This window comes from Poecile atricapillus, chromosome 3 (assembly GCF_030490865.1).
Source record: "Poecile atricapillus isolate bPoeAtr1 chromosome 3, bPoeAtr1.hap1, whole genome shotgun sequence".
Classification (NCBI taxonomy): Eukaryota; Metazoa; Chordata; class Aves; order Passeriformes; family Paridae; genus Poecile; species Poecile atricapillus.
The window spans coordinates 60,317,516-60,335,413 of NC_081251.1; the positions used below are offsets into that span (position 1 = coordinate 60,317,516).

Below are 17,898 nucleotides of genomic sequence, written 5' to 3' on the forward strand. Positions count from 1 at the left end.
CTTCCCCACTTGTACGTGTATCACTGCATCAACATGGGAAGAAACATTCCCGTAGGCATAGAGAGCTCTTGGATATGCTGCATGTGTTTGTTTTTCAAACCAACTGTCCCATCTGCGTGCTCTGGGCCTGCTTTTAATTGGATGTTGAGCAGCGAGGAACATACTTAAGAAGTGTGTTTTCTCTCAGTTTTAGTGGTTACACTATAGCTTCTCTTGAATGATTGAGTCACCTGCCTGCTTGCCAGCAAGACACAACATTGCAGGACTAATGGCATTCTTTGGTGATGCTGTTGGTAGCTAAAGGTGCTGAGATTGTTCTCAGCACTTGATGGTTCTTTGCTAGAAACCAAGAAATATGTTTAGTATGTATTTCATGTGATGTAATTTAAGCTTTTTACATGCAGGCACTCTTCTCCCCCCCCCTCCCCTCCCCTGCTTTTCTGGGAATCCTAGCATTTATCTCTAGTTGCTACTCTTCTTGTTTGCAACAAGCTGATTGTATTGGGTTTGTGGGGCAAGCTTTTGGTAGCTGGGGGCTACAGGGGTGGCTTCTGTGAGAAGCTTCTAGATGCTTCCCAGTGCCAACTGGCTCCAATACGGACTCACCACTGGCCAAGGCTGAGCCCATCAGCAGTGGTGTAGCTCCTCTGGGATAAGATATTTAAGGAGGGGGAAAAAAGCCTGCATGATTGCAGCTGGAGGGAGGAGTGTCAATATCTGAGAAAAATGACTCTGCAGACCCCAAGGTCAGTGAAGAAGGAAGGGCTGGGATGTGCTCTGGGTGCTGGAGCAGACCTTGCAGCCCTCGGTGCAGACCATGGTGAGACAGCTGTTCCACTGCAGCCCATGGAGATCCGTAGGAGAGCAGAGATCCACCTGCAGCCTGTGGAAGACCCACACAGGAGCAGATGGATGCAGGAAAGGAGGCTGTGACCCTGTGGGAAATCCACTCTCTGGAGCAGGTTTGCTGGCTGGATTTGTGACACTGGGGGGGGACCCACCTTGGAGCAGTTTGTTCCAGAAGGCCTGCACCCTGTGTGAGGGACCCATGCTGGAGCAGTTTGTGAAGAACTGCAGTCTGTGGAATGGAGTAATGCTGGAGAAGTTCAAGGAGGACTGGCTTCCATGGGAGGGTCTCTATGCTGGAGCAGGGAAAGAGTGTGAGGAGTGCTCCCCATGAGGAGAAAGGAGCAGCAGAGACAATGCGTGATGAACTGACCACAACACCCCATTCCCTGATGCCCTGTGCTGCTGAGGGGAAGGAGGGAGAGAAAATCAGGAACAAAGTTAAGTCTGGGAAGAAGAGAGGGGTGGGGAAAAAATGTTTTTAAGATTTGGGTTTATATCTCATTATCCTAGTCTGATTTGATTAGTAGTAAATTAAACTAATTTTCCCAGGTTGAGTCAGTTTTGCCTGTGACAGTGACTGGTGCGTGATCTCTCCCTGTGTTTATCTCAACCCATGACCCTTTCATTATATTTTTCTCCCCTGCTCAGCTGAGGAGAGGAGTGATTGAGCTGCTTTGGAGGACATTTGGCATCCAGCTTGGGTCAACCCACCATGCTGACTTAGTATTTTCTTTTCTGGAGACACTCCTGTTTGCTAGACTGGAAAAAAGTATCTGCTTCAGAGGTTCCTGAATCCCAGCTGGAAGTGATAAACATTTCAATTCACCAAGCATGAGCATGTGTGTAAACAGGACAGAGAGGTGTGCTGCAGCAGAGAAAAATTATGTTAAACAATTTAAACTATGTTTTGTTTAACTCATTATTATCAGTCCCATTTTTCTTCCAGACAGTTTTATCACAAGTACGTCAGTAGAATAAATCAAATGTACTACTGTAATGGAGCTGAAAGGGCAGATTTAACCACGATACAAAGCCTCTCAAGAAATGTTTTCAGTGAAGTATTCCATGTTTTCTTTAAATAGCGAGAAACATAATTGTAGTAACATCAGAGTTTTTGTTTTTTGTTTTTTTTTTTTTCATAATGATTAAAAAAGGCCTGGAAGTGCTGGTTTGACCTTCAATTTCAATGGTTTTTAGGAACATGTATCTCCTTGCATACTTTTGAATCCTCATGGCCAGCAAAGAACCAGAATATTTTATACTGGAACAAATTTGTACTTGCACAGTGCTAGCATCTTTCTTAATTTTGTGCATAGTTTTGTTCCTAGTTTTACCTGAAAGCATAATAAGAGAACATTTTCACATTACTATTTGTATACATCTTTGATCATATGAATTCTGTTGTAGAGCTAAATCTAAATTTGAATGTTTAAAGAAAATATATTTTGTAGGGTTTGACTTTGCTAGTCTCCTTCCACTTATCATTTGAAGTAGAAAGAATTTTGGCGTTGAACTTTTTGCTCTGTTCATATCCTTAAGCTTTGCATTTGTAATTACCCATTTTCTAGGGTAATACTACTTTTTTTCTGGGGGAGCTTGGCGAGTAAGCTATGCAGCTGATATTGGTGCTTCTTTGCTTTTTGGGAATAGTCTGTAGGAGCAGATCCGAAGGAAGTCCCCTTCCACAGCAAAAGAAGGAAGAGGAGACAGGATGTGGACGCTAAACTGATCAACAACCCATACATCCTTCCTTCCTTTCTTTCTTCCCTCCCCATGTTAGTTCTGCATACAATGTAGGATGCAGTAGGATGTCTTTTTTCACCTTGGATTCCTTCCGTGTGACTTTTTTTAGGTTTTGCTATTTAAAATAACATTTACTGCTGCTTCTCCATCGTCAGCAACTCATTCTGCCAACAGCAAATGCTATAAAAATGGGCAAGACTATGTAGCCTACCTCTGAGAATCCTGTAGGCTACAAAGGAAAAACAAAATAAGGGTGAAGGCAGGAAAAGATGGGTCATCTGGAAAAAGCAATACAATGTTCTATTTGCCTACTTTGGGTGTTGTTATCCTGATTTCTTCTGTTTATGTTGTTTGGCAATTGATTTACCCTATTTTCCTCTTCCCACATTTATGCTCTCTCTTCGTTGTGTGTGTAAGTTAGTTTTACTGCTTCGTAAAGAACAAATATGTTTAACGATCACTTTGTAAAATCAGGGAAATAGGGTTTTTTTCTCGCTAGGTAGCTACCTGAGATCAAACTCTAGATCCTTTATGCCATTGCAAAATGTATCTCAGGTACATGATGTTTGGATGGGAGAAGGGCATTAAAACCCAGAGGGCAAGTAGAAAGAGCTCAGCTGGGACACAATAGGAAATAATATCCTTGGCATCACCTTACCCTGAAGAAAATGTTGTTTAAAAGTCAATTTAAGTTTTAGGGGTTGGTTTGACCAGGAGTCGACAATGGTTGAAGTCAATAGGCATTTATGTGTACTCATATACAGAAGAGAGCCTCAAAATTACTTCAAGTCCAGAGGAAAGGAGAAAATTATTCAGGCTTGGTGGAGGAAGAGAGGTAAAAGCATAATAACATAAGTAGACAAGACAGACTCTTTCTTAAGGTCTTAAAGACAACGGATGGCTGGAGTGGAGTTGTATAAAATGTGTTTTTTCTGCAAAAGTGATAACTCTTGGGGTATTGCATATTACATAGGCTCTTCTATATCAGGAGCCTCACCTGACTCTGGGAGGAGAAGGTAAAAAAGCCTGAGGGGAGAAAAGTGATGAGACCTTGTTCCTGCAAGGATAGGGAAATGAGAAAGTGGTCAAGTCTTTGGCATGTGGGAGGACAGTGTCAGCCTCAATGCTAAGCTTGACCTGAGCACCTTAATAACATGGAAAAGCCCAAGTTGATATTGTGCTGAGTTATTTGCATGTCTTTCTCTGACTTGCCTCTGGAGTCTGTCAGCTATGTTTTATCTTACCAGGAAGGTTCCTTGCAGATTGCAAAGTGCTCTTCTGGGCCTAAAATTCCCATTTTCCTCTCTGCTTCAGTCCATGTTGGTCAATTCTTTCTGAGAGGAGCTGGTCCTGCTCTGCATGAACAGGACAACAGCAACACACAGACAGCTAAATTCTGTTGTCCTTCCCAATTTCTTTATTGCAAGCTGTCATGATTTTACTGCAAGATGGGTGGTATTTGTTTAATTACCATTTTAGTTGCTGGTGTCAGTGATTAAATAAGAATTTTACCTTTCACTTAAAAATAAATCTCCAGCATTTGTAGGTGTTGAGAAAGAGTTTGAAAATGTGGTAATGTGGTGGGAATTATACTCTGGAGGCTTAAAGGCTAGGAAACAAAGCAGCAAACTTTAACCCCCACCCCCCTTTATTTTATTGCTGTTATACTAGATGAAGTTGCTGAAAATACTTTTTCTTTTCTTTTCTTTCTTTCTTTTTTTTTTTTTTTTAAATTTATTTGGTGGTTGCTTTATAATTTTCAGCTACATGGATTGATAATACTGCAGATCAAAAATCACTTCTTCACTTCTAGGATTTTTAATTAGAATTTCCATGTGAACAGCTCTGCAGATTTTCAGCAGCCAATTGAGGAAATATAAAGAGAAAGAACATCATTTTTGTATGAACGCTCAGCATTGTTGGATAGCTTTTGAGTTTAAATGTGAATGTTACTGAAAGGTACAGCCTGTCAGTAAGTAGAGAAGGGCAGTGCTGCCTCTGGATTTTGCATTGTGCCAGCTACTGTATAGATGGACTCCAAACTTGAGAAAATTGGTAAACTATTTAGAAGAAGGAGGGATTCTGTCTGTATTATGAATTATGTTTGTTCCAGGGCAAAATTCTCTTCTTAAATCTTTAAAGGATTCAGGACTAAGTCATGTCAAACAATGGTGTGTTCATCCAGGGAGAACTGCTGAGTGCATTTAATAATCTTCACTGGTTGTCTCAGCACAGAGTGTGCTGATTATAGATAGTGCTGCCTTCAAAAGCATGCTGTTAGCAAGAGCGCTGGGTTTATTTTGGTAGATCAGATATGCACATTGCTTCAGACAGCCTCTGATGTCCAGCTGCTGTTTGGAAAGCAGAGTTTCAAGGCATAGTTGCTCCTTGCTTTGACCTCTCCCATTGTTTTTTGAGGGGTGCAGATGATTGCAAATTTTGTATTTCTTCTGGACATGTCACTTAGTGTCCTGGTCTAGTTGGCATGGTGGTGTTAGGTCACAGGTTGGACTCGGTGATCTCAGAGGTTTTTTCCAGCCTAATTGATTCCGTGATTCTCTCCTGCTGGTGTAATTGTACTAGCCACTGAAAGTGTTGGGGTAAGAGCAAATTTTTTTCCTGTTTCTGTCCTATAACCATCTAATTTATTTGTGTTTTATTTCAAATGCAGACTTTAGTAATGTGCCTGACGTCACATCCAGTTTGAAAAGGAGCAGTACTGATGGCACTCTGGACCAAGTGCCACACAGGGAGAAGACTGATCCACCCTTCAGGGTAAGAAAATGCTTGACACAGCAATCCTTATGAGCCAAAAGTCAGTGTTGTAGTGTTAATGCTCTGCATTTTGTTGGAAAGAATTTAACATATGGCATTAATTTGAAAAAATTTGTATGCATATTAATTGTACTTGGTGTTTTAGTATCTTGAGGTCACCCTGACAGGTCAGCATCTACAGCACAGCTGCTGCATCTGCAGGAGCAGTGTGATGGGGGCAAATGGCAAGCAGGTGGAGACTTGTCAAATTAATTTTTCTGTGTGGCTTGAACCCACTTCCTGCAGAGCAACAGTAAAGCTGGTACAGCTTTCTAATTGATTCAGTTTGTTTTGTCTTCTCTTTTTATTGATATTTATAGGGCTTGCTGTTAATATTTCTGTGACCATAGCTGTGCTATGTCAGTAGTTTTAAACTGGGCAACAGACTTGGAGAGGTGCAGTGTTTGAGAGACAGTGATTGCCACTCTCTAATTTGGAGACTCTTTGTGTGTCTGCAGTTTCTGTTTGACTTGTCTGGACTACTAATGCTTTTCCTTCTCTCAGCCAGGATTTTGGGGGCTGAGGCAGGAATACCCAGAATGAGTGCCCACCTTCAAATGCACTGGTCTCCAAAGGGCAGCTTTATGTCCATTTTGCTCTGAATCAGGCAAAGTGCAACCTGTGTCCAATTCAAGTGCATATTGTTTGAAACTCCCAAGTACAGGTGTGGGTAGTGGTTTTGTGTTGGTGGCCGTGGTTTTATCTGGCATTGCCATTCTGACAAGAAGAAATGTGTTTTTAAATTATGTCGATGAGTTGGTTGTATCTTCAAGCAAATTTGTGATAACACTTGTGTTAGCACTCTTGCATAACAGGAATGACGTAAAGGGTTTTTATGGTTCTGGAATATATTACTGTCTTGTGCTAGGTTGTATGAAAATTGGTAGAGATGAGACAGAATGTGAAATCTCAGAAGACTGGAATAGGGAAGTTACATTGTGCCTCTAACCATACCTACTAAGAGAAGTTGTTAATCTTACTTTATTAATTACTTTGTAACCTTCTTCAGCCTTGTATAGGTGATTTTGTGCCCTTCCCCTAGAGAATAAGGAGAAGTCCAGTGATTGTGGGTCTTCAGCCCATCTCCGGATTCCCACAGAGATGATCTGTATCCTGTGTAACGACTGCTTATACTTCCCCAAAGTCTTTGCAACCAGACAAGAACAAACTGGATTTTCTCCCCTTAGGACACGTGGTTCCTTTGAAAAGAGTACTGTAGGTTTCTCTGCTCTGCTGTTTTAGCACTTCAGCCTGGCTTTAGGGGTGGGGATCTTTGTGGGAGCACATCAGAGGTGACCCCAAGGCTTAGGCTGCTTTGATGGCTGTTTGCACCAGTCCAGGCTCCCCTGGGTGCTTCGGGGTGCCCTGCTCATCCGGAGTATGCTGTGTCCCCCGTGCACTGTATGGGCATAAATGCTGACCCTCTGTCCTGCTGGAGTGGGAGGAATTCTGGGGCATCAGCTTTGCTTTAGCAGAAGAACAAAGCCAATCCTGATCGCCTGTGTCAAATATACCAGGTGCCAGAAAATTAGGGAGAGTTCAGAGGATTTAAGCACACAGAGGACAATTGATGTACACTGGTTGTTGCTTTTAATGCACTAAATTCGCTCCAATGCTCTAAATTACATGCTGCAATTAAAGCTCAAAAAAAGAGGGGAAAATGGACAGGTCTGCTCCCTGCTCTTCCTGCAGCCTCAAATTTGTCAGATTCAGCACTTATTAGGGCTTTTGCATGATTTGCTGAAGTAATTGCCCATTCTGTATTGCAGTTCACTTCTTGAGCTGACATGCAGGTCTGCTAGTGTCATTTTAAAAATTATCTGAGGCTGTTCTGGTTTTGTAGGTACAAGGGTAGAAAACAGCCTGGCAATCAAAGGCAGTCTGACTTGGACTGCAGCTGTAAACTAGTCTGTCACAGCTCTACAATTTCTGCAAATGGTTTGTAATTGATTGCTTTCTTTCTGTTGGAGGGTGCCTATTACCGTCAGAGCTTTTTGTCTGACCCTTTTGATATCTCTAATAGATGTAGAAGTAAAGAAAACCCAAACCTAACAGTTAAATTCAGGTGGTGTATATTGTATGTGCTTTTGTGATTATGTATAACAGGAATTAAGATGATTTCTGTTTTTATAGCTGTGATTTGAGACTGCTCACCAGATGAACAATAACTACTGCTAATAAAAGCTAGTTTGAGGAAATTGTGCAGCCTTGGAAAGCATAGCATCTGGATTTGGGGTTGTGGAATTTTTTTCCCTTTGCCTTCTGTTTCCTGCATGTGCTGACTTGACCTCCCACGCCTGTGGACACCATTAGTGCAGTAGGCAAGTAGGCGATGCTGCAGAAGTATGGGGGAGAGGAGCTCTGTAAGCACAGCTCTGTGGAGGAGAGGCTGGTGGTGCTGAGAGGTTCTGAGCACAGCCTGGAACAACAGGCAGTTTGGGACTATTTCAGGGGAGACACAGCTAGAGATGCTCACTTTCCAGTTGACATCAACTGTAGATGTGATTGTTTGGCTCTGAGGGAGCAGGCTGCTTTGAAGTTTCATTGATTTTTGTCCCATAACATGTAAGTAAATATAAAAACAGTCTTAATCTTTGGATTTAATGGTTGCATGTCTGATTTTTGGATTTTGTGTTTCTTTTTTGGAGCATTTTCATTTGTCTGTTTTTCACTATTTTTTTCATACCAAGCTAAGGTTAGGCATCATCTCAACTGAAAGTACAGTGATGTGTTTCAGAAGTGCCTTGTAATCTCAAAGAAATAAGTCTTTTGTTGCACATGTGCTACATTCAAACATGCCTTCATTTAGTCAGTCATTCATGGATTTTTTTTTAAATTTTATTTTTTAATTTTATTTTTTATTTTTGACTGAGAAATGAATGGATTTATGAGAGCAAGAGAGGCTAGTATCATTCTGGAAATGGAAGCTGTTCCTTAAGTTATAAAATATTAAAAATACATGGATATCAAGAACCATCAATTCCAGATGCACATTAGATCTGACAGCTCTGTATTCTCTTGGATACCCCATTTGTACTTCAATACCCATAACCTTACTTTCAATTTTATTTAACAGGGAGAGATATTATACTTTGAACACATTGTGCTGCAGTATATTTCCAAACTGTGTTAAAGTACTGTTTATGTGTCAACAGCATGTTGTTCTTGTTCTTGGTTCTGGAGTATGTAGATGTTCTGTTGACAGAAGAATATGTAACCTCAAAATCTGGGGATTGAGCACGCCTGTTGGTGTAATTAAATCTAGTTGTGTTTAATCATTTTGATAACTAATTGTCTGTGCTTCTGGTGCTCATTTAAATCCTGATATATTGGCAGTTTCAAAGAATCAAAGTCTCTGTATGTCAAAGTAGCATGAAGCTGAATGAACAAAAAATGCAACTTTTCTTTTAGCTACTTGTGATTTCTAATTGCAAACTATATTGGCTAGAAATGTTTTCTCTAGTGCACTGTTTGTTTTAAGATTAAGTTTAGTAGCCTGTTAGTAACTTGCTTATCTCTACTTTGTATTTTCAGTGCATTTAAAATAACCTTTTATGAAACATAGCTAGAAGGGGACATTTTACAATATAATTACCTATTATTTTAAGGTCTCTAGAGAGAGACCTGCTGTGATCTGACTTTTGGTCGCTCTGAATCTTTGAGTGTCATCAGAGAGATGCATTTCTGAAATCATATTAACTTCTAACAGACATAAAGAAGTAACTTCATATAAATGCATGAGTGGAAAGATGCATTTTCACTTTCAGTATTTTACAGATCATAAGAAAAAACCTTAGGGTATACTCTCTGCAAACATTTCACATAACTTCATTATATTGTCAGCTGTATCTTAAAGGTCTTTAAGAAACTCAAGAAACCCAGTAAAAATAGCTAGTGTGATGGCTTTTAATCATTATAGAAACAGCCAATGAATACAGAGTGGTTTTATGGTGGCATCTTCAAAAATTAATATTGCAGGTGGAGAAATGGAAGCTGCTGTGTGAGAAACTTTGAATGTTAACAAGAACTGACTTTTTAAAGGATGGCCAACTGGTTTCATTTTGTAAGGCTCTGAAATGCTGCTGAATTTCTTTCAAACAATGAACTAAAATTGGTCCTGGAAATAAGTTGAGTATAGAAACTTGGGTAATTACCTTTGTTGTTGCCTCTTGAAACAGTCTCTTTACTCTCAGCATGGACTATTGATCATACATGAATGTGTATATATGAGGACAAATCTATCCCCATCACCTCTTAATAAAATAGAAATAAAAAATTCTATACACTACAGAGACAAAAAACATTTTTTTTTTCCTTGAGAACACCATTCTTAATCAAATGAGCAGAAGTTATGATTAAGTCATAGAATACCTCTCCCTAGCTTGGAGCTTATTTAGATTATCTAAACTAATTCATCTTCCCCTCCTGTTTGATGACCATGTTCCCTTTTCCTTCATCTGATAAGGAAATGAGAACTCATTTCATAAGGAAATGGCAAATCTGATCAGCAGACTTGATGACACCTTTGGCAAACACAAATCTGCATCTCCTGCAGGAGGGAATATTTTCATCTGAATTGCTTTCAGCTTTTCATGGGGATGAGTTCCAGGTCAATATGATGGCCCTACTTGAAATGCCCATTATTACAGATGTAGTGGACAAAAAGAAAGTAGAAAAAACATGTCCTTATGCGTTTCAGAAGTTCTGTTTTTGGATGCTTGAGTTTCCTATGTGATATCAAATTACCCTTCCAGTGTTTTTGAAGCTTGTGTGTTTTGTTTATTGTGATGACAATTGTGGTCATTTTTCCACTTGCCAGTGAGGAAGAAGTATATTTCCATGAAGTTGGCATGTCTGGGACCATGGTGAGAAACCTGGTTTTTGGTCTCCCTGCACACAGTGCTGCTTTTTGTGTTCAAGGAGCCAACATGCACATATGCCTGACTTGGGAAACCATTCAGGTTTTTGTTTTTGTAGCCCTCAAGTATATGAGCAATTGAACAGCTCATTTGCGTATCTGATGGTGCCCAGGAGGTGTGAATGCAGAGAGAGAGAGACTGGGTCAGAAAACAAACCCATCTTCCAAGTTCTACATCATGCAGCTACCTTAGGAAGCTTTAGGAAGTGTTGTAAAGAGTTTGCTGCCTTTTGGGATTTTAACCTCTATATATAACATAGCCACCACGGGAAGGATGGTTTCTGTCCGTTGGAAAAATTAGTATTTTGTCTTCAAAATCCCTAAAGTTGATTTCAAAACCCCTCCATGAGTAGTATGACCACAGCCATCAACTTCTCATGCAGAATAATTTAAGGATAACAATCCCTAGGTATAATATACATTGAGGTCTAGGTTCAAACCTGGGTGAGAGAAAGTGTATCTCATTGCTGGTCTGCCCAAATGCTCAGTTGTTAAATTAAAAAAGCACAGTCTGATTTTTGGGGAGAGGAAGGGGGCAACCTTGGCAGTTGCCGTGGAATGTCAGGAGTAGAAAGTAGTTAGTAATCATTACTCATACTTTCAGTCCATTCCCAACAGAAAATCCCTGCAATTGTTCAGTGTTTGTGGAAGATGTGAATGGTATTTTATCTCCCAGAAGAATGCAAGTGGCTGCTAGGAATGATGTATTCCTATGATTTATCACCTAGAAAACATTGTACGTTGTGATCTGTAGCAGATGTGCTTTGGAGTAGTTCAGGGCACTGTTATTCAAAACACACCCAACTGCTTTCTATTGCTGCTGTCAGTAAATGTAATCCTATTCATTATATGGATCATATATATTTTTTATAATATACATGTGGTGGTTCATTTATTTATTTTGATCTGGTGATGACACTCATCACTCTCAGAGATGAGTATGGGATCACCAGTCTGAATGTGTGTACATAAGCAGTGTATGTGAAATAATTTTGTTAAGCAGACTGTAAAAATCAAAAATCTTGGAAAGGGGATGTTAGTACTAACCAAGTAAACACCAATTGTTGAGCTCCATTTAAAGAAAACCAAGCAGAAATGACCAGAATCTCGACAGAGCCCCAAATCCACTTCTTGCATGGAGGCAGTTCCAGCTGAATGTCATGATGGCTTCTCATTAGCTGTGTTTTGCATTGCCCAGGCAGTTCCCACTTGTGCAGCATGTCATTAATTGCAGGAGAGCTGCTTGCCTAAAGGTTTACTCAGCATCCATAGGACATTAAGGATTTTTCCTTTATTTTAATCATGAAAACTTCTCTTTAGCAGTTGATGACATCCAAAAGCTTGGGGAGTAGTCTGCAATTAACTTTTTTTTTTTTTTTTTTTTACTTAGTAGGAGAGGGATTAACAACATGGTACTCTCAAAATCATGTGTAGCCTCTGCAATCCAAGTGTCATTTTCTTCCAGATGTGACATGCATTTAGGAAGTCTCAGAGCTAACATGGGAAAATAGCATCTTTCTCAGCAGTGGTTTCCTTGATTCATTTGTGCCTGGAGGGGACCATTCTGCACTGAAAGCATGACAAGCCAGTGGGGAGTTCTGCTAATTATTGTGCTTCTCTTGGAGACAGCCCAGCCTATGGTGACCCTATCAGAGCTGGTGGCTCCAGCAATGTGGAGCTGCTGCCAGGTCATTGCTGTCTTCCTGTGCCTTTAGAGAAGGGCATCGGTGAAACTGTAGCCCTTTAGAAGTTCATAAGAATTTTGCTAATTAATCTAGGTTTCAGTGTATTAATCTATTGCTCAGAGAAGGCACCAGAACTGGTAGACTATAGGTTACAGAAAGCTTGCTGTCAACCTACCATTGAGTGCTACTGCCCAGTCCTAGATTTCACTTTCCTGTGTTGATCCTGCAGTTCTGTGTCCCCTATGGATGGCCCAAAATTCAAACATAAGAGTTATGAGTCTTAGCTAACACAGCAAGGGAGCTGCAAAACCACAAGGCTTAAAGCATGGAACGTGCTGTACCTAATGCAAACCTGTAACCAGCTCATGCTGTAGATGAAGATCTGCTTGCATTGGTGCTGGTAGGGAGGCACAGGAATGGTAGGGAAGAAGACTGAAGGGCATGACAGTATGTGCAGCTCTTGCATGCAGAGGTGTGATCTTGTGGCACTTTGTTTTGTGCTACTACATTGAGCCTGGGGCTTAGGAGGAGGGGGTATTTGTTGTCTTTCCTCTAACTGAAGGAAAAGTCCTCTCAAAAGTACTGAGACAGCTTTTGGTGTAAAACATGCAGATGGTTTTGATCAGGAAAAGAAATTCTGTTGTGTTGATGCTTGCAAATGTAGGAAGCCAGTGGGAGATGACTTACAACACAGCTTTTCTTTGTAGTCATCTGGGAAAAATCCATAAGGCTTACCTGCAGACAAAAAGGGAAGCATATGACAGCAGCCCTGGAGCATTGCAACGGGATATGGTTAGCAGTGTCTCTGGAGACATGACTTCATTGATGAAGGGCAGGAAGCTGCCTGGGAGCCCACCACCCTGTGCCTCTGAAGCAATCCCGGTCACCTGCCGAGCAGGATATGACAGCAGCATTTCACTTTGCAGTGAAAGGCAGAGATATCTAATCACACTTCTGACAGACCCAGGGAACTGGGTAACCTCTCTGCCAGCTGCAGAATATTTGTTGGTTTATTTTTTTAAAAAAAATCAAGATACTGTTCAGTTACAGTGCTGACAGTAACGTGTGTTTTTTCCTTGTAATGCAAAAGCATTTAAGCCAAATTTTAGTGCATGCCAAGGTATGTGATGTGCCCAGCAGGCACCCATAGCACACAAAGTCACTTTAAAGTTGCAGAAAGTTTGAGTACTGAATTTCAGATAAATACTGCATCCTGGATACCATCATAACTTCAGTGAGGCTTTGATTCCTATTTTGCTCTGTCAGGAACATGTAATGACAAACGTAGGCCTGAAATTCCAAAACTGAAAACATCTGCTACCTGCAGAAAATTCTGCAAAATAAAAGATAACAAAAAGGTACATGAAAGAATGGAAGAGGCAGAAGAATTAAAAAAAAGAAAAAAGTGAAGGGTCAGTTGACTCAGAGGCAGAGGGAGGTTCCACCAGATTTTCATGTTTTGTTACCTGTTTTCTCTTGTTAACATACTGTGAGCAGACACAGACATCCTCTCACATGGTGATTACTTCCTTCTGAGACAGCGGAATCCTGTCGTAGTGCCTAAACAAAGCCTTGCCAAAACCAGGGGAGAGGTTGGTGTAGAGTTCAGAGAATCTATATTTGTCTTTACAGGGGAGTTACTGCATCTTTTAACATTTGGAATGCAAATGCTGACTACTGACAAGAACAGATACGAGTTGCCTTCTCTGCCTCCCAAGGTGGCACATTGCAAACCTATATTGTGAAGCATGAATGCAACTGCAAAGATAATGTCTCAGTGGTTGCTATAGTTTCTAATTCAATACTTGAGAAAAGTTTCTGCATTCAGCACAAAACACTTTGAGTGAGAATGCTGCAAACAATATATAAGATGCTTGAAATTAGAAATAAAACAAGGATTCATTTTAAACATTTGGAATGCTAACTGGCTTTTTTATCACTGGAATTAAAGCAAGTGTCTTCACTGTGGTCAATTATGCTTTGAAAATACATTTTGACGGCATTTAAAAACCATGTTATTAGTACAATAAGCATGACAGGAAAATATGCAGAAAAATTATCCACCCACAGTTATAAAAAGTAAAAAACAGACTCCCTCTAGATCCGTGTAGAGGTCTGGAGACAAGCTGTATTAATCCTGAGCTTATAATGCTTAGAGACCACTGACATTGCAGAGCTTCTGTTAATGCAGGGTATGTAAGTACATGTATATTTTTATATATATATATATATATGTGTGTTGTGTGTGTCTACATATGTACGTTGCGTATAGGAATTATGCTTCTGTGTCACCAGCAGTGCAGACTGATGTTACAAAGTAGCCCACAAGTGCTCAGGATTGTCCTGCAGGCAAGCCACTGTTTCCTTTCATTCAAAGTGTACACCAGCAGAGCAAAATTAGCCTTTTACCTCCATGCATTAAGGGCAAAAGCAGGATGGGAAATGAGCTGGATGCAGATAAGCACACCTACATGTATCGAGACAATAGAGGGAAGCCTGTATTATGAAGGATGTCACTGTTATGGTAACTATCAAGGCTGGTGCCACTGAAATGGAAAGATGAAAACCAGATGTCGGTAAAGGGAATGTGCATTATTCAAAGTACACAGGAACAAACAACAGGGCTATGTCATTTTTCCAGTGATCTTAAAAATATTTCACAGTGATGGATTATTTAACTTGTTTTTGAAAAGTGCTTGAGTGCTGCTTGTGTGTTTCTAGAGAAAAAGAAAGGCTAAATGAAAAGTGTTCATTCATTTGCTTTGCTTTAGTTTGTGTTGTTCCCCTTTTTGATTTGTCCAAGTCCCTCAATAGGAGATGGAAAGATTACTGAAACATAATTGTCTTTTTTCTAATGAATACACATTAAATAAAAGCTGTTAATTGGTAACATATTTTAGCTGGCATATGGCTAGCTAATAATGCAGGCTTAATTAGCAAATCTGGGGAAGAATAACTTCCTAATATGGAATTAAAAAGACCTGTCATTGTTTTTCATCAAGATAGATGATATTGCTTGGACCTGAAATTTAGCAATCTTTTTTTTTCTCTAGGTCCCAGCGGATGAGCTGTGTTTTTACATGTATCTATTAGAAAAACAGAGCTTGAAAGTGCCACCACTAATGCAGATAGGAAACAAAGAAACAGTAGCTCTCCAGAAAGTATAGTTATACTCTTAAAAGACATGGATCTGGTGACCTGGCCTGTGTTATTTTTAAAATGCCATATGCAGGACATAATTTCCACAAACTACTTATTTAATTTTGTTTCTTATCTTCAGACTTACTCTTTGGATCCCTAGGATCTGCAGACTACTGCAGAGGTAACCACTAATGGTGGATAAGAACAGTAGCCTTGTACATGCTGCACAGGAATCTGTGAATTTGGATTTTTAAACCAGACTGTACATCCACTGAAAAATGAAATGTTAGGGAGAAGGCAAAACCTCTCTTGCTCCTTCAAGACCCTTTCCTCAATTTTCTGTTTACAGTCTTCTCCCCCAGTGAACCTGATATGTCTCCAAGAGAAAGAAGGGCACAGTCCATCCACCAAGCAAGAGGTTTCTGCTGCCGTGATGTGTTCTGCATGTCTTATCAGTAGCATGTTGTTTCAGGGATACAGCATCATTTTTCCTCTGATAGGCAGCCTCTCAGTGACTGAGCTGTACAGTTTGGCAAATGCTGAGCTGTCAAGTTGTGCTAATGATTTGGAAAGAGATGGATGTAAGTTTAATTGCAGTAATTAAAGGAGAAAGCTGTATTATTCCCTTGCCTGTATGAAGGTGAACATCCTTGAAACCTTAGAAGCAGTGCACACATAACCAAAGGTATAGATACCCAGGCTTGGTGTATCATTTGGGGCCAAGAGAAGAGTTTGCTGGGGAGCAGTAAGTGATGCCAAGGGCAGTGTTGAATGAAGCCTTACAGCTCAGCTTCATTGCACTGTAGGAGTGCTGTTACAGGGGCAACATGGGAGTTGCTGTGTTTTATTATGCCACTGGTGTAGTTCTCCTTTTATTAATGAATTGCTTGTCAGTCTTTTATCTCTTCGGTTCAGTGTTGTCATGTCCTATAATGTTTTATTTAAAGCTGCATTGTTCTTAGGGTAAGCTATCTGTAGACCCAATTGGTTTTGTGTAAATATGTCAACATCAGAACTCTTACTTTCAAGCCTGAATTTATTGCTGAGCTCTTTTTAAATTTCTTTTTATTGATGTAATTATGGCTAAAAAGTTCAAACAAAGGACAAGCATAATTATATAAAGAAATCATCCAGAGAGCTGCCTATTTGTTTTTCATTTTATCATTGTAAGAGCATTTGTATGCCACAACATTTAGCAGCATATACCCTTGACAGAGCATCAGTGCTATTGATAAATCATGCTGACCTTCAGGGCAGTCAGCACCCTCTAGATATTTTTAGCTTTTTGGCTAACTTTCTCAAAGCACCTGATATTTTGTTTATGCAGTAAATTTCACAGGCAGGGAGGCAGGTATATTTCTGGGGAGATCAAACCCATCTTCCCTTGTCATAACTGAACTTTGTCCTGCACTCACCACATCAAGCTGTTTATAAAAAAAATCTTCTCATCTAGCATCTTTTTCCTTCATTTGTAGCAATAAAGGGAGGCATGGCAAGTCTGTCTGTACTCTCATACGCTGCTTAGCCTCCTTGTTGTCAGCGTCTCCAATTTTGGGTAATCGGCACAAAAGAGAAACTTGTGCAGCTGAGCTCAGAGGGAAGGTGTGTTTGTGAGGGATCACAGCATCCGCGGCTTCCTTCCGAGGGCCCTTTTCCTTTGGCAAAGTTTGTATTCACAAGCCACAATGCCCGCCTTCAGGAGGAGTAAGACCAGAGCTAAGAGTTTAGCGCTGGCTCGCAAAACCCAGCAGCAGGCAGCAGCAGCTTACGGCTCCCTGCACAGGATGCTCTCCGTGGTGAGTTCTGCAGCGGCGTGCCTTCAGCCGGGGGTGCTGCTTAATTACGCTGGGGTGATGGGGCTGCAGGAGCATCCAGGCTGCCTGTACCTGATAAATAATGACTGTCCCAGCATTAGTAATCAGATAATGGATTCTTGCAGTGTGTAGTTGGCGGCTGAGATTGTACCAGTAACTGCATGGGAAAAGGTTTGGGGTTTCTGAAGTTTGGGGGAGGGAAGGGTGGGTTGGTTGCCTGCATTGTTTGATGCTGGGCTTAAGCAAATTGTTATTTCTTGCATCTCTCAGAGAAGGGACTAAGTAAGATCCATATTTTGACAAGAAGTAGGAAGGTTTTAAAAAGATTCCGCATGGAAATTTGGAAATAACTGCAGCATGAATATTTTAACTGTTTCTCTGTTTTTTCACAATTAAGTTAGTATTATGGAAATAGGGAGAGAAAAATATGATCTATAATCAAGGTAGAGCTGGTAAAATATAAGAAGGCTGTATATATCTATTACACAAGTGGCAGAAAAATAGCATGAGCCTCCTGAATTAAAATTGACAACATCAGGATAAGGACCTGGGGTAGGAAGAACTGACAGTTTTTTACAACATCAGGGTTTGGGAAAATTTTTATTCTGTGCTTTGATGTTGCCTCGTAAGATTCTCCTTTTTGTGACCTGTCAGGGTTCCTCTTTTTGTTTTCCTGATGCTCTAATCTTTGTATTTTGTACAGTCAGGATTTAGTGTCCTGTGATGGAAATCACTTCTGTTTTGCTTTTGACTTTGGCATGAGTTGGATCAGATGACTTTGGAGACCAATTCTAGAGAAACTGAGCACAGCATCTGTGGAACTCAGTGTCTGCTGCTTGTCCTGGGGACCTGGCCAATGCAGGCTCTTGGGCCCAGGTCCCTGCTGCATGACTTGGTTTATAACAAGAGTTTCAGTCAAGTACCTCAGTCACCA

The 17,898-nt window shown here is 40.5% G+C and overlaps 1 protein-coding gene across 3 annotated transcripts in view; it reads left to right on the forward strand.

Moving 5' to 3' along the window:
* TIAM2 (TIAM Rac1 associated GEF 2) overlaps positions 1-17,898 on the forward strand; it is a 97,450-nt gene that overhangs the window by 61,034 nt on the left and 18,518 nt on the right. For 2 of the 3 annotated variants that reach the window (XM_058835566.1, XM_058835565.1), the window contains one exon: positions 5,264-5,367. In XM_058835566.1, the coding sequence (XP_058691549.1) occupies positions 5,264-5,367 (104 nt within the window). Of the gene's footprint in view, positions 1-5,263; positions 5,368-16,836; positions 16,947-17,898 lie in introns of those variants that run through there. The other variant, XM_058835564.1, reaches the window with a different exon arrangement.